Source organism: Notolepis coatsorum, assembly GCF_963971535.1.
Source record: "Notolepis coatsorum genome assembly, chromosome: 16".
NCBI lineage: Eukaryota > Metazoa > Chordata > Actinopteri > Aulopiformes > Paralepididae > Notolepis > Notolepis coatsorum.
In genome coordinates, this window is record NC_140180.1 from 59,032,887 (window position 1) to 59,056,138 (window position 23,252).

General features: G+C 42.2%; 2 protein-coding genes across 2 annotated transcripts in view; one reads left to right on the forward strand and one right to left on the reverse strand.

The window, feature by feature from the left end:
* Window positions 1–3,709, reverse strand: part of pmf1 (polyamine modulated factor 1) — a 32,514-nt gene extending 28,805 nt beyond the window's left edge. The window contains exon 1 of the mRNA XM_084332415.1: window positions 3,353–3,709. Within this exon, the coding sequence (XP_084188541.1) occupies window positions 3,353–3,561 (209 nt within the window). The 5' untranslated portion in view covers window positions 3,562–3,709. The remainder of the gene's footprint in view (window positions 1–3,352) is intronic.
* tmx2a (thioredoxin-related transmembrane protein 2a) lies at window positions 3,665–23,243 on the forward strand. The gene is made up of 8 exons (XM_084332414.1): window positions 3,665–3,976; window positions 4,107–4,167; window positions 4,764–4,877; window positions 10,008–10,084; window positions 10,888–10,994; window positions 19,426–19,491; window positions 20,638–20,767; window positions 22,543–23,243. Exons 1-8 carry the CDS (start codon window positions 3,788–3,790, stop codon window positions 22,720–22,722), a joined length of 924 nt encoding a protein of 307 aa, XP_084188540.1. The 5' UTR covers window positions 3,665–3,787; the 3' UTR covers window positions 22,723–23,243.
* The last annotated feature ends 9 nt before the right edge of the window (window positions 23,244–23,252 follow it).

The window sequence follows — 23,252 nt, forward strand, 5'->3', positions numbered from 1 at the left end:
CGACACCGAGTGAACTGCGCACGACCAGAGGGGAAACTTCGAATCCGTGTTTCACTTTCAATAACTAATGCGTGCTTGCCGAATCCCAAACAATATTCATGCTGCAAAGTCATCCTCTAAAGATAGACATTTAGACTAGAGGCAGGCTATATGCTATAAAGAGTAGAGTACTACTAAAAAAAAAAATGCATTCAAACTTTTATTTTTTATTTTTTGTGTGCGTGCGGTAATAACCGCGGCGGTAGGAAATATTTTGCAAATTTGTGCGGTAAGGAAAACATCAATACCGCGGCAGCTCTCAGAGTACAGCAACTTGCAATGGGCCTGGTCTACAAGATACACTACACTACACGACCAAGGTACCTATGTTCATGTCAAAATACTTCCCAAAGGTCAGTGAATACCACAATCACAACACCAGAGGGAGCTCCACAAATCATGTTAAACCCAGATTCGGCTCAAACAAGGGACTAAACAATTATGCCACATCAATGTGGAACGCCCTACCCAAAGCTGTAAAGGAATGTGAATCACTACACACTTTCAAAAGCACTCTCAAAGAACACCTACGGGAGACTGCAATTCGAAACTGGACCCTGTAAATGTCCTAACACAACCCCCTCCAATGTACAGTAAATGACCAAGTATGGTTGTCAATATTCCAATGTACAGTTTTGCTTGTACAGTTGTAGAGCACTGTCCCCCCCCCCACCCAACCTCCTCCAATGTACAGTTTCTACGTCAAAAGTATATACTCTCTTTTCTGGACTCTTTTCGTATCACAAACAGTACTGTATTTGCAAATCTGGTATGTCATAAATGTATAGATGTAGCAGTACTGTCTATCTGTATGTCAGACAAGCTGGATGTATTTTCTTCACAAACATAGCCACAACACTGGTAAACAAACTACCCTCCCACTCAGGGCTTTATGGGGTAGAACACATAGTAGCTTACTACAAAAACCTAGGGGTCCGCAAGGACGACTTCAAGCTGGAAATGGTAACAACAGATGAGGTACTCAATAAACTGAGCGCCCTCCAACCTAACAAGGCCACTGGCCACGACAACATCCCTTCCAAATTCCTCAGAGACTCAGCAGCCGCCATCACCCCAATCATCACACACATAATAAACCTCTCCATAAAACAGGGACACGTCCCCAAGGACTTCAAAATTGCGAGGGTGACCCCTCTGCACAAAAAGGGCAGCAAATTAGACCCAGGCAACTACCGCCCTGTTTCTATTCTCACCTCCATCTCGAAAGTCATGGAAAAAATAGTCTACGAACAGGTTGAAAAGTACCTAGCGGAAAAAAATCTAATCTACGAATTCCAATCTGGCTTCAGAACATCCCACTCCATTGACACATGCCTTCTCTATTTGAATGACCACATCAAACAAGAGGTGGACGCAGGCAAATACTGCGGCATGGTCATGCTGGACCTACAAAAGGCCTTTGACACGGTCAATCACTCCATTCTGATTGACAAGCTAAAAGCAATTGGTTTTACTTTTAGTCTATCAGTGAGCTGGATGCAATCCTACCTTGAGGGGAGGGAACAGATGGTGGAGGTAAACGGTACCCTATCCCCCCCCCTCACAGTGAGCTGTGGTGTTCCACAAGGAAGCATACTAGGACCGCTACTGTTCCTAATTTATGCAAATGACATGTCGTCAGCTTGTGACTGCAACTTGTTCCTGTTTGCGGACGACTCAGCCCTGCTGGTCTCTGACAAGAACAAGTTACAGGTTGAAAAAACCCTCAGCTCGGAACTAGGCAGAATCTGCATATGGCTCGCTGATAACAAACTATCATTACACATGGGCAAAACAGAGTCCATTCTCTTCGGTTCAAATAACAAACTCAGCAAGACCGACGGCTTCTCAGTTACAGTGGGTGACAATATTGTCACAAGGAAAGATGAAATTACCTACCTGGGTTCCATCCTAGAGGCTAATCTCTCCTGTGACAAAATGGCATCCAATGTAATAAAAAAAGTCAACCAACGAACTCGATTCTTGTACCGGATCTCCTCTCTGGTAAACAAGAATACCCTGAAGACTCTGGCAGGAGCACTCATTCAGGGGTACTACGACTATGCTTGCACCTCATGGTACCAAAGCACCTCAAAGGTGCTAAAAACAAAATTACAAACATCTCAAAACAAACTGGTCAGACTACTGCTTGACCTTACTCCTAGAACCCACCTCACCCCTGCCCACTTTGACAACCTAGGATGGCTTAGAGTAGACGACAGAGTACAGCAACTTGCAATGGGCCTGGTCTACAAGATACACTACACGACCAAGGTACCCATGTACATGTCAAAATACTTCCCAAAGGTCAGTGAATACCACGATCACAACACCAGAGGGAGCTCCACAAATCATGTTAAACCCAGATTCGGCTCAAATAAGGGACTAAACACGTTTCGCAATTATGCCACATCAATGTGGAACGCCCTACCCAAAGCTGTAAAGGAATGTGGATCACTACCCACTTTCAAAACCTCTCTCAAGGGACACCTACGGGAGACTGCAATTCAACACTGGCCCCTGTAAATATCCTAACCCAACCCCCTCCAATGTACAGTCATTTACCTAGTATGGTTGTCAATAGTCCAATGTACAATTTTGTTTGTTTGTACAGTGTCTCCCCCCCCCCCCCTCAATGTACAGTTTTGCTTGTATATACAGTGTGCCCCCCCCCCCCCCAACCACCTCCAATGTAGATTACCCAGTATGGTTGTCAATATCCCAGTGTACCCAACCCCCCCCCCCCCACCCTCCTCCAATGTACAGTTTCTACGTCAAATGTATATACTCCCTTTTCCTGACTCCTTCTGTATCACAAACAGTACTGTATTTGCAAATCTGGTATGTCATAAATGTATAGATGTAGCAGTACTGACTATCTGTATGTCATATATGTCCTGATGAATTGAAAATGGGGGACCCTGATGTAAACAAGACGAAAGTCTTTCTCTGGTCTGCATCCCCTTAACAATTGTGTGTATTGAGCTGTACTGTATTGTACCCATTCTGCAATCTGTTAATAAAGTTTTCAATCAATTCAATCAATCAATCAATGATGAATTGAAAATGGGGGACCCTGATGTAAACAAGACGAAAGTCTTTCTCTGGTCTGCATCCCCTTAACAATTGTATGTTTTGAGCTGTACTGTACTGTACCCATTCTGCAATCTGTTAATAAAGTTTTCAATCAATCAATCAATCAATCAATCAAACACCGGAAACTCTACCCCATAGACACTTTCGGCACGGAGGATAGACAACTGGGAACGGGGTTAGACGATACATGAGTTTGCTGCCTGCATTAGTAACTTACCTGGCTTCACCAACAAACTTTTGCAAGCTCCTCTCCATCACTTTGTTGAAGAGTCGCAGCCTGTTCCTACGTGATTGTGGCTCATTTGTCGACGAATTGACAGAATGTAAAGAATCTTCCCCTGTAGCCTCGCTAGTTTTGACTTCAACATTTTCTTTTGTACAAACGTCGCTTTCGCCCTTGTTGGTTACAGCTCTGTTTTCATCCATGTTTCAGCTGGTTAGTTAGCTGCGCTGTTATAGTTTCCTTGTTTGCAGTACCCGCCAAATCTACGGGACGCCAATGGGTCCAAAAAATGCGAACTGATTTCAATATCGCGCGTGCGCAGTTTCTGTCACGTTAGCTCCCATCCACGCAGTCTCAGTTTTAGCTTCTGCAGCTGTCACTTTCATCAGCCCTGTTCAACTCTCCCTTTCCCTTTTTGTATGCGTGAGCATGGCGTTAATCACAGGACTTTTCGCTCTCTTCTACCACTTGCCTCAAATTTACAAATGGCTTTTCAAGCCATATTATTTGTTGTCCGTATTTATGACCGTCGCATTCCTCGTAGTTCGCAAGGCTCCGGGTCTGTGCGAGCACCTGGCGACACAACGGGAGGACGGGAACTCGTGCGACTTTGACTGGGTGAGTAGTGTTCACATATAGTGTTGCACTGCAGTGGTGCTAAATATGGTGGTCGCTTGACTGCTGCAATTGAGTCGAATTAAGTCGATGCATTAATACAAAGCTCCATGCGGGATTGTTTGCTTGACAGAGAGAAGTGGAGATTCTCATGTTCCTCAGTGCCATTGTGATGATGAAGAATAGGAGAGCTAGTAAGTGTGTCCACAGTCCACACACACACACGTACACACATTTTGCGAAATTTGTCTGAGCCTGCAGATATGATGTCACAGGAGGTCTGTGTACAATAAAAACAGTCAACAGCACACACATACACACGAATCATTTACCCTACAAACCTCACTTGCACTAAACGCATCCAGGGAGTGCCTTGCATAGAAAAAGTATTGCTTCTTTGTTTTGTAAACACAACTTTACAATACAGTTGGGAGTACCATCCCCCCTCGACCTTGTAATCACACACAGCTGCCTTACCTCACTCATTTGACCCCTTCCTTGCTTTAAAAAAAAATGCCTAGGTGGGGAGTAATGCTGCCCATGTAGTGCACTTTATTCAGGGAGTGGGGATTGCAAGACAATCCAACAGCACAAGGCAGTGTTTGGTAGCAGGGATAAAGGTATCTGAACCCATGTAGAAGCCCAAGCAAAGGGCTACAAAACTGACGATACTAATAATACCTTGTAGAATGCAATCTATGCTAGCTATAAACTAACATGCAAGGAAAACCATACTGGATCTGCCATAATTTTCTCTCTCTCTCTGTCTGTCTCTCTCTCTCTGTGTTAGTCACCCTCGAGCAGCATGTCGGTAACCTGTTCCTGTTTAGTAAGGTGGCCAACACCATCCTCTTCTTCAGACTGGACATCCGGTTGGGCATCCTCTACGTCACCTTGTGTATCGGTTAGTGGCCAGTGTCATCGTTAGGGATTCACAATATATCGGTGACCATATCAGTTTGATGAGCAAAAACGACATAGTATATCGGCTTATAAGCTGGGCAGATGTAAACAACTCATGTTTATTTATTGTCTAGCTGTGCTGGTTCTTGTGCTGTTTTCTTTTGCCACACAGGTTTTGTTTGGGTGCACAGTTGTGCACAGCACAACAGCATTTAAATATTTAGCAGAAACGGAAATAAAATACAGATTTGTTTTCCATCCTACAATGTTTTCATGTCTTAGTACCAACCATTCTTTGTATGTTCTGTAAATCCTCCTTTGCCAGTTTGGCAGGTGGCCAACATGTCTAAATTACTTGGTCTGCTAAACTTTGGGATTCTTAACTAGCCACTGTGACAGGTTGGGATTCTTAACCACAGGTTGACAAAAAAGTTAGTTTCATGCCATGATCATCCATTGTCTTCATCTTCATCCTTACAATCATAACCACTGTCATTATAGAGTTATTTGAATCACCATTAGTTTAAAGTACACCATTTGACAACCTAGGATGGCTCAGAGTAGACGACAGAGTACAGCAACTTGCAATGCGCCTGGTCTACAAGATACACTACACCACTAAGGTACCCATGTACATGACAAAATACTTCCCAAAGGTCAGCGAATACCACGACCACAACACCAGAGGGAGTTCCACAAACCATGTTCAACCCAGATTCGGCTCAAACAATGAACTAAACACGTTTCGCAATTATGCCACAACAATGTGGAACGCCCTACCCACAGCCGTAAAATAATGTGAATCCCTACCCACCTTCAAAACCGCTCTAAAAAAGCACCTACGGGAGGCCGCAATTCGAAACTGGCCCCGGTAAATGTCCAACCCCCCCCCCAATGTACAGTTTCCTCCCCCTCAAATGTATATATTCTCTTTTAGAAACTGTCTGTAAATAAACAGTACTGTATATTTGTATATCTTGTATGTCAAATGTCTGGATGTAACCGTACTGTATATTCTGTATGTCAAATGTTATGAATTGAAAATGGGGGACCCTGTCATGTAAACAGTGACAGTGGGGTCGCGCATTGGCAACTAAAATAAAACTCGGATCGAGTTTTCCACCCGGCAGCTATGTGTATTTGCCATGTCTCGCCCCTTCATCAATGGAGGCCAACACACGTATTCCAATACACATCTCACTACATCCTGCGCAGTTATAATCGCGAGAGGGATGTCTGGTCTTTTGTGTGTAACCTGGACTCTGTCTCTGCGCATAACCAGCTGCTATACCACACTGAAGTGAGGTGGCTATCTCGAGGCAGAGTATTCGCCTTTGTTAAGCACCTTGGGTCTCCTGAAAGGCGCCATATAAATTTAAGATATTATTTATTACTATTATTATTATGTTAACGCGGAAACTCCGTTAGTGGCACTCCAGGATAATCAGCGGAGATTTGGGGGTATTTACTCAGCTTGATGGCTTGTTGTAGGAACAGAATGCAGGAGGCACTCAATGGGCCTCATCATCATGCATGAAGCGATATAAGAACAGATTTCGTCTTACTTTGTTCTTACCTGGGATTCAGCAAAGTTTTCTTATTGTTGTTTTTTTCTCAGGCAAGAACAAATTATAAGAGTGGTCGAGAGCACTCTTACCGAAATAAGAAATTCTTACCCCCAAAAAAAAAAGAGCCTACCATTGCCCCCAAAGACGACTTTAAAAATACAGAACTTTTCAATAATAATAATTTATTATTAGGGGTGCACGATATTGATTTTTTGACCCCGATACCGATAACTTTCTGCTCCTCAAGGCCGATACCGATAAGATAATATATATTTATTGTATTATAAAAAAAGAAAAATGTATATTCCTGTAGTTTTGACCTAACCAGATTTATCATGACATGAGCATTACCACTATGAACAAAACAAAGCCAAGACAACAGTTTTGACTGATAGTGACTATATATATTTTTCCAAATAAATATAATTTGAATCAGAATTCACAATCCGTCAATAACTTGTAAACATAACACTGCAAAATGTAAACATTTGCCAATTGCCATAGTGAGGTTCATCACTCGGTGATGTAAAAATAGAATAAAGGCCTCTAGAACTGTTGCAAATATTTGCATAAGCCTGGGATTCAAATTAAATACTGGCAGGTAAAATCGGACAGTCAGATATGTCTCTATGTAAAGTATACAAACAAACTGAAAAAGTGCATTCCTCACAGTATCAAAAACAAATAAGCTACTGAAACAAGTTCCACACAGTAACAAACAGTCATTTTACAGAACAAAGGATTAATATTACTTATAAATAATAATCCATATAAATGACAGTGAGTGAACCCTTTTTTCCACTAAACTACTAAAGCATTGAGGTTTCAAAGTTTTCATTTTTTTTCTCAAAGAGAGAGAGGGGGAGAGAGAGCGAGACAGATTCATGTTTGACCCTGTATTGTTATTTTTTTGGTAACTCTTCTACTGTTTTTTAAATTCTGGTCGGATCAGTGGGAGATTTTTTTTAATGAAGATTAGCATCTCTGCCTTCTCGCATGCGAGTCGGTTCCTTTTCTCGGTCATCACGTGTCCAGCAGCAGAAAACAAACGCTCAGAGTCAACGCTAGTGCAAGGCGCTGACAGAAATTTACGAGCAAGTTGGGCCAGGCACTCTTAACGGGACTGGCTGCTACTCCAGTATTCCAGCGGGCAACGGCTCAGCGTGGGCTCCAACAGATGGGACTGGAGCTAACAGTAAAAACAAAAGCACAGAAGAACAGGATCTAATTACGATGACGTTCTACCGGTTCCATAACACAAGTTATACAGTGTTCATAAAACATTAAAATAAAATATACACTTACGTCCGCACTCCGCACTGCGTTCTGTTCTCAGAATGGATTTGAGAGAGATGTGTTATCCAGTTTGACTTGGAGCACGCACTATATGCACACTGCCAGTCATCATTCAGGCTATATATGCGGAGATATTCAGACTCTAGATCTATTTGCAGAGCCAGATGAGTGGCAACCTGTGCGATTGGCTCTTGACAACGCACAGTCGTTCAGTATTGACAAAGCCTACAGTACTTTTCTGGAACGATTCATTTTGCACTTACTGTATACAGTACGTGTGTATGCGCGCACTGCGGGAGGTGGCCAGAAGGGCGCAACTAGCCAACTACTATTATATTACTATATTAATACAGTATATTCCACTATATAGCTATAGGTGCTGTATGATGACAATACATTTGATTCCTATCTAATTTTGATCCATCGCAAAGCGCTCCAGCACTTGAATACGGCCGGGGGATCCGATGCAGACCCACGGCTCTCATATTATAATTAGCCCGCGAGGCGTGTCTCTGTATGCAAATGACTTGCGCGAGAACGCGCATCCAGTTTAGAATTAGTGGGATTCACCATTCAAAAAACCTGGGTAAGAACAGATTTGGACTTTAAGAACGGCTTGATGAATGTGGCGGTGGCTTTTCTTATTGTTCTCTTAACAGACAGGTAAGCAAGAATATAAGAAAAATAATAAGAGTATTGTTGAATGAGGCCCAATGATCTTTCGTGTGACGAGCTACTGAAAGTCAAGTTCACAGGACAGGCCCTCGCAAAGTTCTGGATATCAGTCCGGAACGAGTACCCAGTGTTGTGTAATGCTGCACTGATAAAGCGTGTCCCCTTCGCATCAACATATCTCTGAGGGTGGATTTTCAGAGTAGAAGCGGATCTCTGCCAAAGCGCACGCGAGCGCATTTTCTTTTCATGTTCTGGCAACATATTTTGGCTAAATATGCCTCGTTTTATAAATGTGTATACAGAAACAATTCCATTGCTTTTGTTGATATTCATTAATTTCATTGATAACAGTGCTGTAATTTCATTTTCGAAACGTGTGCTTTTATTTTGATATTCCTTATATAAATTACGTGATACATTAACACTGAGTGCCGACGACGAGATTAGTCGTGCGTTGAGTGCCAATGATGAGTTTTCTCGTCTTTTTCTCGTTTTTGCTTTTATTAGCTATATCCATAGATTTTTCATCCATCCAGCCTGACGTTATCATTGGGAATGTGTCTGAGCTCGAAAAGGGTGAATACCACCGCCTATCGTCTCCCGGATGGTAATGCACATCATTGGGTGGGCATGTGCATCAGAAAAAAAGTCCGGTCCGGGGTTTTCCCTTCTCTGGCAAGCAGTATCGTGTTATCACATTCACTGGCGAGGCTCGGAGCAGCGTCGATTATGTGTGCGATCAATATTTGGAATGGCGATCAGGAATTGGATTAATCTTTTTGCAGAACATCTGATGTGAGGTAAGGACTCTATTTTACCAGTATTGGGTTAATCAGATGTTTTTTTCTCAGCCATCGCAGCGTGTCTGTGTGTATGACGTTAGCGCTGACCAGGTCATGGATAGATTTTTCAGCCCGCTTCTTTAGCGTGCATAAGTACACATATACTATCGATAATCTAGCGTTTATTTGAAAACGATTCATAAATCAGCTGAAAAAAGTGTATTCCACTAAAGAGCTATTAACGCGGAATTTCTCTGGAATTACTAGAACTTTCAAACTATACTCGTATTCAAAACTGTATAAAACGGAAATGTACCAATGAAAAAACAATCCGTTTTGTACATGTTGACTGCAAGCAAGTCATTGATAAGCGAGGGGTGTTTTAGACCCATAGCCATAATTTAAGATATAGTTTAAGCCTTCGCACATTTCCCCAACCTCCCATTGTCTTCAGTGCTGGCACTCTAGCCCATATATGGTCAAAGGGGCGTGGCACTCAATGTGTTAAGTGTGGGGTCGCCAAAAAAATTCCTAAATAAAATGGGGTCCTGGTATAAAAAAGTTTGAGAACCGCTGGTTTAAATCAGATTTAACTGAGGGACATCCTTCTCAGCCCTGACCCGAATATATACCTCACTTTCATTTTATTTCACAATTTACATCTCTAGCTGTTTTGTGTGTCATTGTGTGCATCCCTTCTGAAGTTTTAATTTCATTTGGGGGTGTAAAACAAAGTTGAGGGAAAGAAATCCACATGTTAATAGTCTATGAAAGGTGCTTTTTAAAAGTGTACCTCTGTCCTCTCCCCAGCATTCGTGATGACCTGTAAGCCTCCTCTCTATATGGGCCCGGAATACATCAAGTACTTCAGTGACAAGACCATAGACGTGAGTATTACTGAGAGATCCCACTGAAATGCAAGGGTTCCCCATGTTGGAGAGTTCTCTCAATAGCTTGTTAGGACCTTGTTGATGTTGTAGTACGGACTGAAGCTTTTTAGTTGAGTTATTACAAAATGACTAGTAGTGTTGGATCAATTCACCTTCCATTGAATCCATCAAATTTGTAAATAGAAAGTGGTATTCATATTTGCCACAACTTGCCACCCAGGACATCTCACAATGCAGTGCTACCTGTCTGTCTGGCAAGGATGGATGTTGACATTTGGGATGCTTTACACTTTGGGATAGGTATAAACAATTTAACCACATCAAACATAATATAAGTATGACCAAACTAGGAAGATGTCATCTTTATGTACTTTGTTCATAATGTCCTTAGGGAATGGATTTATTATTTAACAATTTTGAATGAAATCTATTTATTTTATTGATTCCAATCCTAAATTGTGTGGATGTTGTATTCATTATCCAGTGATCAGTGGTGAACTGTATTAATCTAAAAAGGGCTTTCCATACACCCTTTCTGCACTTAGTTGCAGGCAGATATATTCTATGGCTTTAATTGCAGGTTGCAAATTAAACGTGCCGCAATGACACTAAATTCATCCTAAACATTGAAACTGATTATTTTTCCAATTGACTGCTTCTGCTCCAGAACTCGAATGCATTTAATGCTGCAAAACTGAGGTTGCATTCAGGTTGCACCATGTAAAGCAGAATGCTCTTAATATAATCTAGTGTAATTTATTCTCTCTCGTGCTCTCGCTCTCGCTCTCTCTCTCTCTCAGGAGGAGTTACAGAAGGACAGTCGTGTCACCTGGATCGTAGAGTTTTATGCCAACTGGTCCCCAGAGTGCCAGTCCTTCGCTCCCGTCTTCGCTGATCTTTCACTCAAGTAAGAGGTTTTCCTTTCTCTTTGTTCCAACAGCTCACAATGTAACAGACTGTCCCATGCAGGGAAACAAACATCTACTAGCAAGACAGAGGGGAATCATCCCTGACCAATTTTCTCCCCTAAGTCACTTTTGTCGTAGATGGATAGATTCTCTCCACTACCTCTCCTCAGTCTCTAAAGCAGCATTTAAAGCACTGGTGGCGGTCCGTGTGATGTCCCTGCAGGGTCTGTGGTTCATTGGGGGGGGGGTCACTGGTACTATAGTTGTGAGTTCATAGCTTTGATTAACTGATAACTTCACTATTTTGGACCTTAGTCGGTCTTAAGGCCTCTACATGCTACAGCAACTTCAAAGCAACTGCAACACAACATCGGCGCGATTTCAGCGCGGTTGTTTTAGAGGGTCTTGTAGACTGTGTTGCTTGGACGTTGCGTACATGTCCCCAGAATCTAATCTGAACAACCGTTGCGTTGATATTGCGTAGCAGTGATTGGTTGGTTAGCGAATGGGGGCGGGGCTGTCATAGAATAATATTAGTCCCGCAGAGAATAATATCCTCCATTGTTGAAGCCAGCGTCACATAGCTCGCCTTTTTCTGAAAACCCAAGCACATATTGTTCCATAGCATACGCCTTCAGTTGATCATGACAAATCCTCTTACCTTGCCGATTAAAAAGCCTCCATAATTTAGTAAATAAAGATGTAGCCAGCCAGCTAGCATTGGGTCTATTCAAAATGCTATCCACATTAGCTAACCAAGTAAATACAATGGTATCCGTCCTGAGGTAACGTTAAATACAACGTTTGCTAGTCGAAATGACTGGACACACACAGGGACAAATTAAACATCAATCAAGTAATTTATTCCAATAGGTAGTTTGAGCTGCATGTGAGCCGAGGTCCTCTCCATTGGAAACTAATGATGTTACGGTAACGTTAGCTCGAAAAGCACAGAAAGTCAAGCTGCTAGCAACAGACACTATAACACTTCCGGTCGGGGGTTTTCAAAATAAAAGAGCGACGTCTAAAATCACCGGAAATACGTTTATTTTGTACATTATCCAAAGTTAACACGAACCTAAACTAACTTTAGATTAGTTTAGGTTCGTGTAACGCTAGATATTGTAAAAAATAAACGTATTTACGGTGCTTTTAGACTCGCTCTTTTATTTTGAAACCCCCCGCCCGGAAGTAAAAATTATACTTATTTTTCTGCTTTTATCAATGGGTTGGTTGAGAAGGGAAGCGTCATCTATCTAGGGAACCTAGCTACATACGGGGTACAATGTTACATAGGCTGCGCGTTGATTTTGCAGAAGCATAAAGGTAGAGTGTCTGCAACACCGTTGCTTTGTCGATGTTGTGTCGAAGTTGCTTTGAATTTGCTGTAGCATGCAGAGGCCTTTAGGCTGCGGTTACACACAGGGCTATTTTCGTTTTGTTTTCAAGGTCAGTTTCGCTTTCCAGAACGCAACGTAATGGCAGGCAAGTTAGACATTGGTTTTGCCTCCTGAGCACAGAGTACAATGCCAAAGCAGTAGGTGGCAGTAGGTGGCGAACATGAAGGCAATTTTCAACCAATCAGAAGTTGAATGTGCCAATACACTTCCTGCAAAAAAACAAAACAAACAACCATCTTTAACACTTTAACCGCCGAAAACGCCGGAACTCGTCATTCCTAGCCATGCTCATTCTGCCGAAGACGCCGTAACTCGTCTTTGATGTCAATATTTAAAAAATCTGTCATCGAAATCATATTTCCTTTCCGGAGCCCTGAGACACACTGCTGATCTCCTCTCAACTCTCTAGCGGTTCAAGAGCGCCATCTGGTGGCCGATCGGCAGATCGCCAACCGGATATTAACCTTTGAACCGGTAGTGCTCATCCATATGTGGTCCGGCCACTCGCTATCGTTAGAGAGACTCCGTCTTGATACAGTGAACATCGATCGGTGCAAATAACTCGAAAAAACAACATGATTTGGATGTATATACTATTATACAACCTGGAAATGGATCGGGCATTTCTACATCCCATAATAGAAAAAAATCTGTTCCACGCTCATCTGCCAGCGGCGCGAGGAAGCCACGGTAAGATTCAGCGTTATATTCTAACGTGTTCTTTACTAACTGCTCTGATGAACATATGACCCACTCTGGATGAATCATCTAACGCTGCCCACGGAATTATAAACGATCCCCCGCCCATCCGGTCATCATCAGATGATACGTAGAAACTTGTAGAAGCACGTCCATTTGAAATTTTTTTATCTCGCACAGATTCCTACCAAACTGTATTTGATCATCAATATAATGCATTTAGGGCTATAAATCACGTTCTGAAGAAAGCTGCAGAAAACGATAAAAACATACTTATACTTTAGACCAGGGGTGTCAAACTCATTTTTACAGAGGGCCACATCAGCATTATGGTTGCCCTCAAAGGGCCAAAGACCGTATAAATGTTAATGTAATGTAAAATAAATTTAGCTACTCATTTACATATTGTTAAACATGTTGTTTCTGTATTTATTACTTATTTAAGCATTACATCACACGCAGGAGTGGTTTGTGACCAATAAACCATGCCTAGGGGTGGTTGTTAGGCCCGAGGCGCAGCCGAGGGTCGTTAGACCCCCCTAGGCATGGTTTATTGGTCACAAATCACGACTGCACGTGGTGTAAAGCTTTTATACAACTGCCAGATTCATCCAACCTTATTTCTATACAATAAACACACATTAATCGAAGATTTATTGAAAAAACCATCCGCCAGAAAAAGTAGTTCCCACAACTCCATGTGGAAGCAGCTTGAAGTGCATCCAACCAAACTAACACATCCAACTGTGTATTATTGGAATGATTGAGAGAAGTTGCCTCATGTGGAAGCAGCTTGAAGTGCATCCAACCAACTAACACATCCAACTGTGTATTATTGGAATGATTGATTGAACATTTATTAAAACGTTTTCTTTGCCCTATAGGAAAAAAACGTTTTCTTCGCCCTATTTTTTTATTTATTTCTTTTAGCCTAAACTTAACCAGTTGGAAACCAGGGGTACAGTAATAAAATTAGCAATCAACCAATCAATCAATTCAATAGACCATGCTCACTTAAAACAGCGCTGCTTCTCTCTCAGTCTGACTCCCCCGCTGTTGCAGACAGGTGTGTGTGTGTGTGTGTGTGCGTGTGTGTGTGTGTGTGTGTGTGTGTGTGTGTGTGTGTGTGTGTCACAGTGTGTGTGTGCGTGTGTGTGTGTATGTGTGTGTGTGTGTGTGTGTGTGTGTGTGTATGTGTGTGTTTGTGGGTACGCCAGCGTCGGACAGTGTGAGAGAGAACGCTGCAGTCGGAAAGTAGGAAGGAAGAAATTTAAATCAATCAATTAATGTATCAATCAATCCGCGATTTTTCTTTTGTTCTAGATTGAGTCAAGACCCATCAATTACATCATCCAACATTGTTTAAAATACTAACACATTCCCCTTGACAGAATCGCTTCATATTTAGTCGTTATGGTGCTTTCAACATAACCATTTGTTCTCCGCGATCCTGTTTTCTCCCGGAGTGAGCCGGGGAGGGTTATGTGATTTGGTTGTGGGCGGGTCCTGAGCCCAGGACCGTGGATTGTTACCAATAAAGACGTGTGAATGGCCAATCAGAATCGAGAAATTTGCATGCCGTTGTATAATCAAGTTATACATATTGCATATGCATTTGCATAGATGTAAAAGTATGTTATTTTAACAAATAATTTTAGTTTATCAGAACCCCATATTACTCCATCAATCAATTATCAAACCATTCAAGTAAATAACAAAGAAGAATATCATCAAATACAAGCTACGACATTAAGTTGGTTCAAAACCTTTTTGTCACAGTCAAGAGGGGCAGAACTAACAACTGTGAGCTGCAAAGAACACGTGGGACAGATGTAGCAGATGTTACAAAAACAAATGGCTGCACACAACCTTGCAGAGGCCATACATCCAACTAATGGAAGATAGTTTAATTAACTTTAATTAACAGATTGCAGAATGGGTACAGTACAGCTCAATACACACAATTGTTAAGGGGATGCAGACCAGAGAAAGACTTTCGACTCGTTTACATCAGGGTCCCCCATTTTCAATTCGTAATGAAATTGCTATTATGTGTCTGCATGAACACACAACTGTAACTGTACTCAAAAATAACAAAATAAGGGTTGTCTCGGTTCACAACTATATTGGTCAAGTTTTGGGTGGGACTTGTTTGCGTCCCTACAGCTTCTTATTCAATTGAGCGAGATGCTCGGTTATGTCACACAGCCAGTTTGCATCTGACAGTTCAGACAATATTTCTTCAACCCTTTGTTACTTATTCTGCCTGGATCTTTTTTGTATTTTGGGCTGTAAAATTGTCAAAGAATGTCTGAGGAGTAAGTGCTTTTGGCTTTTTTCCTTTGTTACTTCATCAATACCTCAGATGTTCAACATACATGTATGTGTAAGAATGTGTAATAACTAAGGCTGTCAAAGTTAAAGCTTTATTAACGCATTAACCCACAATTATTTTAACACTGCTATTTTCTAACCCAATATTGTTTAAATTTTTTTTTTTTTTTTTTTTAGCTCTTGGGGGGCCACATCAAATGACGTGGCGGGCCACATTTGGCCCACGGGCCGTGAGTTTGACACCTATGCTTTAGACCATATTTTAGTATGAATATGTGAATGAAAAAGTTTAACGTTGCTACACCCTGAACAATACATATAGGACATTGAATGGGCCATAATGGCAATTTAGCAATAGAATTTAAAAAGTTATAGCCCTGCAAAGAAGGGGAACTTCTCCATGTTAAATAGGGCTGGCGAAGGATGGTAAATTATGAATTTAACCCCGGCGATTAAAGTGTTAAATGCCTCACGTGAGCCATTTAGCTAATGTAGCATTTATTTCTCAGCAAAGAAAGTGCAATAAAAGTGCAAACACTGTGTTCTGCCTCATTTGTTGATGAAACAAAACTAACATCAACACAATTGACCACCAAGAGCGGATAGTTTAGTCTCACAAAAAGATCTCCGATGTTGTTAGCTACATGCTAACGTGAATGGAATATGCCAGTACAAAAGTATAGCATTGTGGCTAGCAGCTTGGTAACGTTAATGCTAGCAGAATGAATGGCTATAAACTTTATTTAACAGATTGCAGAATGGGTACAATACGGCTAAATACACACAATTGTTAAGGGAATGCAGACTGTTGTAGCTTGGACTGGGCTCCTTATAACAATAACTTGACAACACATGGTAGCTGCAGCTATTTGGGACACGTCTATTCGAAAGGCAACCGGAGCTCTGCTGTAAACACTGGAAATAACCATGCAGGTCTCTACTGCGCATGGGCGTTGAGCAACAACGGCTCCGTATCCGGCTTGCGCAGATTACATGGCACATTGTCGGCGAGTATCCAAAACGGAAACACAATTTCAGCGTTGCCCTACTGGCAATGCGTTATCCTGCCAAAACAGCGTTTCTTTTTAACTAGGACAGCAAACGTAATCATTCAGCAACAAAAAACAAAAACCCCAGTGTAACCATGGCCTTAGTCTGTCCACCATGTACCCGACCATAATTTCACTGATCGGTCCAGTATTGAGCTAGCCCTGCAGGCTAGGCTTGGGCGGTATGACGGTATTACGGTATACCAGGGTATTTCGAGATCCCGCCGGTATGATTCTTAATACAGTGACGTCACAGACTGCTATTACAGACAGAGTTGATTGTAGTGCACAGCATGCGCCAGCAGAGGGTTACGTGGCTAATCGTTCTGAGAGCTAACGTCTCTGCCTGGCTGGATGCTGGCTAACTAACGTGGCTAATCGTTCTGAGAGCTAACGTCTCTGCATGGCTGGATGCTGGCTAACTAACGTGGCTAATCGTTCTGAGAGCTAACGTCTCTGCATGGCTGGATGCTGGCTAACTAACGTGGCTAATCGTTCTGAGAGCTAACGTCTCTGCATGGCTGGATGCTGGCTAACTAACGTGGCTAATCATTCTGAGAGCTAACGCCTCTGCCTGGCTGGATGCTGGCTAACTAACGTGGCTAATCGTTCTGAGAGCTAACGTCGGTACCTGGCTGGCTAACTGGCTATCGTTCTGTGATTTGTTTACTTGGTAACACGGCCGGGTTGCTAAGGAATTTAGGTGCGAGGTTGAAGAAAGTGCACTTTTAGGTTGAAAGAACGGCCCTAATGTCAACGTGTTTCAATATAAGCGTTATGTATGGTGATAACAAGTATATTGTTAGCTCCGCCCCCCCCCCCCCCCCCCCCCCCCCCCGCGCTGATAAATGAAAGTCATACCGTATAGCGGGGTATGACTGTATGAAAAAAATTATACCGCCCAAGCCTACTGTAGGCTCTCACTGGGCTACAATAGCAGACTGGGCAAACGTAAATCCATGTGATGTGAAAAATACATTTCACAGGAGAGCATACTGAGACCAGTAAGAATACACCCTGAGCTTCCCATCTTAGAAAAATCACATAGGATCTAAGGTCCAAAATAGTGATGTTATTCTTTAACGTGTGTGTGGGGTAGCCAGGCAGGGAAGGAAATGATTAATCTAAAATGTCCACCAAAAACAGCATGTTCATAACAGAAAGAGATGTTGGAAGACACGCCTGGTTCCGGACACATTTTTACCTATGGTTTTTGACGATAGCCGTTTCTCAAGGGGAAGGGTTTATATGGTTCCACTTATTCAATTGGTGTAACATTTGATGGGAGGTGCTGGAAAATAAATTATAAAAATGAGATTTAGACTATTTTCTTTGCAAAAACAAACATGCTCCACAGATTCAAGGAAGTCGTATAAAATTGTTGAAAGATGCACAACGTCCCCATAAATGCTCAATTCAGATTTGTGCATCGTGTGTCATCTAGACTAGAGAATCGGTATTCTGCTAAATTGACAGTGAAAAATGCTCTGAGGATGCCGTTTGTTGGGACAGAATCGCCACAGCAGTTCTGCGAAGCAGCCATCATGAACAGACGAGACTGGCAGTCTGTTCCAGTGTCGACCACAATGAACTGTGATAAAAAAAATAAACTCATGAATTCCAACCTGACGGTTCACACTGCAGTCACATGACCAGGGTTCGGATACACATCAGATCTAGAACCACATCTGAAAGTAGAGCAAATTTGGGCCACTTCAACCTGTAGTGCATATGGCTAGCTGATAACAAACTATCATTACACATGGGCAAAACAGAGTCCATTCTCTTCGGTTCAAATAACAAACTCGGCAAGACCGACGGCTTCTCAATTACAGTGGGTGACAATATTGTCACAAGGAAAGATGAAATTACCTACCTGGGCTCCATCCTAGAGGCAAATCTTTCCTGTGACAAAATGGCATCCAATGTAATAAAAAGTCAACCAATGAACTTGATTCTTGTACCGGATCTCCTCTCTGGTAAACAAGAATACCCTGAAGACTCTGGCAGGAGCACTCATTCAAGGGTACTACGACTATGCTTGCACCTCAAAGGCTCTAAAAACAAAATTACAAACATCTCAAAACAAACTGGTCAGACTACTTCTTGACCTCACCCCTGCCCACTTTGACAACCTAGGAGGGCTTAGAGTAGACGAGAGTACAGCAACTTGCAATGGGCTTGGTCTACAAGATACACTACACAACCAAGGTACCCATGTACATGTCAAAATACTTCCCAAAGGTCAGTGAATACGATACGATCACAACACCAGAGGGAGCTCCACAAATCATGTTAAACCCAGATTCGGCTCAAACAAGGAACTAAACGCGTTTTGCAATTATGCCACATCAATGTGGAACGCCCTACCCAAAGCTGTAAAGGAATGTGAATCGCTACCCACTTTCAAAACCACTCAAAGAACACCTACGGGAGACTGCAATTTGAAACTGGCCCCTGTAAATGTCCCAACCCAACCCCCTCCAATGTACAGTAAATGACGAAGTATGGTTTTGTTTTGTCAATATTCCAATGTACAGTTTTGCTTGTACAGTTGTACCCCACCACCTCCAATGTACAGTCCCCCCCACCCACCCAACCTACCCAACCTCCTCCAATGTACAGTTTCTACGTCAAATGTATATACTCTCTTTTCTGGACTCTTTTTGTATCACAAACAGTATTTGCAAATCTGGTATGTCATAAATGTATAGATGTAGCAGTACTGTCCATCTGTATGTCGTGTATGTCATATGTTATGATGAATTGAAAATGGGGGACCCTGATGTAAACAAGACGAAAGTCCCTCTCTGGTCTGCATCCCCTTAACAATTGTATGTATTGAGCTGTACTGTACTGTACCCATTCTGCAATCTGTTAATAAAGTTTTCAATCAATCAGTGTGAACGTAGCCTAAATGTGATCTATGCCTGTCCTTGTTCCTACAGATACAACTGTACCGGTCTTCGATTCGGGAAGGTGGATGCTGGCCGATATGGAGAGGTTTCTCAGAGGTAAAGCATTCTCTCTCTCTCTGTGCTATATATATTCGGCCACTAGATGTTAGAGCACCTGCATGTCATTCCACATGGGGACATGGGAAGTAGGGAGGGTTTCTTCTTAATTTTGAACATTTGGAGATGGTGTTTGACAGGAAGTTGCAGGAAAAGGCTAAGGGCTTGTCCCCCCCAGGACCACTCATAATGCACACAACATGTAAACTCATTTTGGATCCACCAACATCTTTCAATAATTTTTTTTGGGGGAAAGCAATACTTGTGGATGTATTATTATAAATAATAAAAAAATACATCTTACTGTTCTGTGTACAGGTATTAAGTGTTTATTCTGTCAGTTATTGGTGTGTTTATTCTGTCAGTTATTGGTGTTTATTCTGTCACAGGTATTGGTGTGTTTATTCAGTCACAGGTATTGGTGTGTTTATTCAGTCACATCTTGGTGTGTTTATTCTGTCACAGGTATTGGTGTGTTTATTCAGTCACATGTATTGGTGTGTTTATTCAGTCACATCTTGGTGTGTTTATTCAGTCACATCTTGGTGTGTTTATTCAGTCACAGGTATTGGTGTGTTTATTCAGTCACATGTATTGGTGTGTTTATTCAGTCACATGTATTGGTGTGTTTATTCAGTCACAGGTATTGGTGTGTTTATTCAGTCGCATGTATTGGTGTGTTTATTCTGGTATTGGTGTTTATTCAGTCACATGTATTGGTGTGTTTATTCAGTCACATGTATTGGTGTGTTTATTCTGTCACAGGTATGTGTTTATTCCGTCACAGGTATTGGTGTGTTTATTCAGTCACATGTATTGGTGTGTTTATTCTGTCACATGTATTGGTGTGTTTATTCTGTCACAGGTATTGGTGTGTTTGTCACAGGTATTAGTGGTGTGTTTATTGTCACAGGTATTAGTGGTGTGTTTATTCAGTCACATGTATTGTATGTGTGTTTTTAATCAGTCACAGGTATTGGTGTGTTTATTCTGTCACAGGTATTGGTGTGTTTATTCTGTCACAGGTATTGGTGTGTTCATTCAGTCACAGGTATTGGTGTGTTTATTCTGTCACAGGTATTGGTGTGTTTATTCTGTCACAGGTATTGGTGTTTATTCTGTCTGTCTTGTGAATTCTCTCTACAGATACAGGGTTAGTTCCTCTCCTCTGGCCAAGCAGCTGCCATCATTACTGCTTTTCCAAGGAGGGAAGGAAGTCATGAGACGCCCCATGGTTGACAGCAAGTGCAGAGCTGTGTCCTGGACCTTCAATGAGGTATGTGTGTGTGGTTCATTTTAGAGAATTGGCGTGTCTGAATTCCTGGAGTAGTCTTTGGGTACCCCTTAAAGGGGCTATGTACTGCTATTCCTAGCACTATTTGGGCAACTTTACACAATTCATGTTAGTCTATTGAAGACATTTGTAAGTTTTTTTTTTTCCAAAAAAATGCATTGTTTTATATTTCTAATCAAGTACTCAAAACCATCATTTTTCAGCCTCAAGAAATCAGGCTGTTATGGCCTGGCTCCGCCCATAAGCACTTTGAGTGACAGTGCCACACAGTCTGCACTGGTAGAGGGAGGGAGGGAGGGAGGGGGGGAAGAGAGAGAGCGAGAGCGAGAGAAAAAAAAAGACAGGCCGTTATTGACAAGGCCCCCTCTCTCCCTCCCTCCCTCTCTCTTCCTTTCGGCTCTTGGTGATGAGAGTCCGCGGCAGCTTGTGGTTTTTTTTTTCTTTCTTTCAATCTCCCGTTTGCGGGTGTGTGGCACGCGGCCGGCAGGTACCCCCCCCCCAAGTGCTCTCTATCTCTCTCTCTCTCTCTCTCTCCCCATGCAGAGTATGAGGAAATGGTTTCGCTGTGTACAGTCAGTCTAGGTAGAATGTGGGCGGGCATTAGCTACAACCACAGAGCCAATCACATCACTGTCTGCTACCCAGCGGCCGTATGACGTATATCATCCGTTCAAATCAAAATGGCCTGATTTACTGGAGGAGGAAAGGGGCTGAGCTGAATCACAGCAATCCGCCAATATGGTATTTAGACACTAAAACACATTGATACGAACTCCTATTACTATAATACAATGCTAGACTGAAGAATGACATTTATAGTACATGTCACCTTTAAGTCCCCCTAAAATGGCCGGATGTCTACTTGTCTTCCGGGTTTTATTGAGTATGCAGCATGGTTACCTTCAAGGAAACTATAAAAGGAGGAAGGGTCATGTCAGAATACCAGCGTTCTATGCTCTGCTTGGTGCCAGTCTTTGCTGCCAATTCTGTTGAAGCCTGTATTAAAATTCTAAATATATAAGCTGATGAAATATATCAATCATTAGCTAGTTAACAATGCAACAAATGTCCTATGACTCTTACATCCGAGGTAATAACCTGTTTAAATGACGGGTCATAAACAAGGAGATGGCTGATCCTATTCAACTCAACTGTCGGCTGAACTGAAAGTTTCCACACTTGGCACCAATGTGCATTCATGTGCTACAGTGATGTGATATGACCCTTCCTTCTTTTAGTGTCCTTGGTTACTTGCAGTCAAGGCGTGACTTCATGCAGACATTTCAAGTGTCAATAGATGAACGGTTTACTTTTGTCTGTTCCTCACAAATCATGTTACGCCCAACCAAGTCAGATGCTGCATATGGCTACTGTTGACAGTTAATATACAATTACCCCCCCCCCCCCCCCCCCCCCATGACTTAACTTTCCTACTACACAGTACGAGTGTGGGTAGTAGGGTTAGTAGCTTCTACCTGCTTGTGTAAGCACTTTTCAGACATGGCCAATATAAAACTCTAAACCCATACTGCCCACTATTTTGTAGATATTTTGGACTTTTACTGCTTCAGAATATGATTAAAACAATGTAATAACAATTGCAGAAAACACTGCATGATTCCAGGTTCTGATGTTGCATTATTGATTGGATGCATGTATGTCAATAGTACGTTTATTATTTCTACTTATTGGGCAGTATCTATGATTAAATGTCAGCTCACACATGCAGAACTGCTGTATATTTCCTCATCCCCTAGGAGAACATCATCCGAGAATTCAACCTTAACGAGCTGTTCCAAAAATCCAAGAAGAAGAAGGGAGAGGAGCAAATCAATGCCCTGCCAGAAGGGGGCAGCGACGAGCCCGAGCTCGAGACTGAGACTGAGCCCGAAACCATCAACCCAGAGCAGCCCACAGAGAGCAAGAAAGACCAGTGAATTGGGGATGAAGATTGGTTGATGTTAGATCACACAGGGTCATGTGTGTTTTGTTGGGGGTCGTCAGTTTTTGGCAAAGCCGCAAGTAGTTATCACCTTCAAAGTTGTTTATAAACATATCCCTAACTATAACCACTCCCACTACCTAAAAGTGAATGTAAACATTTTATTCCGGGCCGTGGGATCGAGCATCTACCAGAGAAGATTCAGCCAAGTGCTGCATCTAATTTCGGGATTCACTAAAACCCAGGCATTTTATGTATCATTACCGCATCCAATACTTAAGTTGGGGCGTGAGGTCCAATGAGGTTAACCGTTAAGGGGTAAGGGGCTGTTTATACATGACATTTCATGCAATTTCAGTCCCATTGGCCTTTCACCCCTCAATCCTTGCTCTGGGAATCCCAATAGATTTGTTTTCATGTGACCGTCCATTAAATGCTGTAGGTCCAGGTCACTTTTGGTGGCACCTACATGTTCTTCATTTGAACATTTGGAGATGGTGTTTGGCAGAAAAAGGCTAAGGGCTT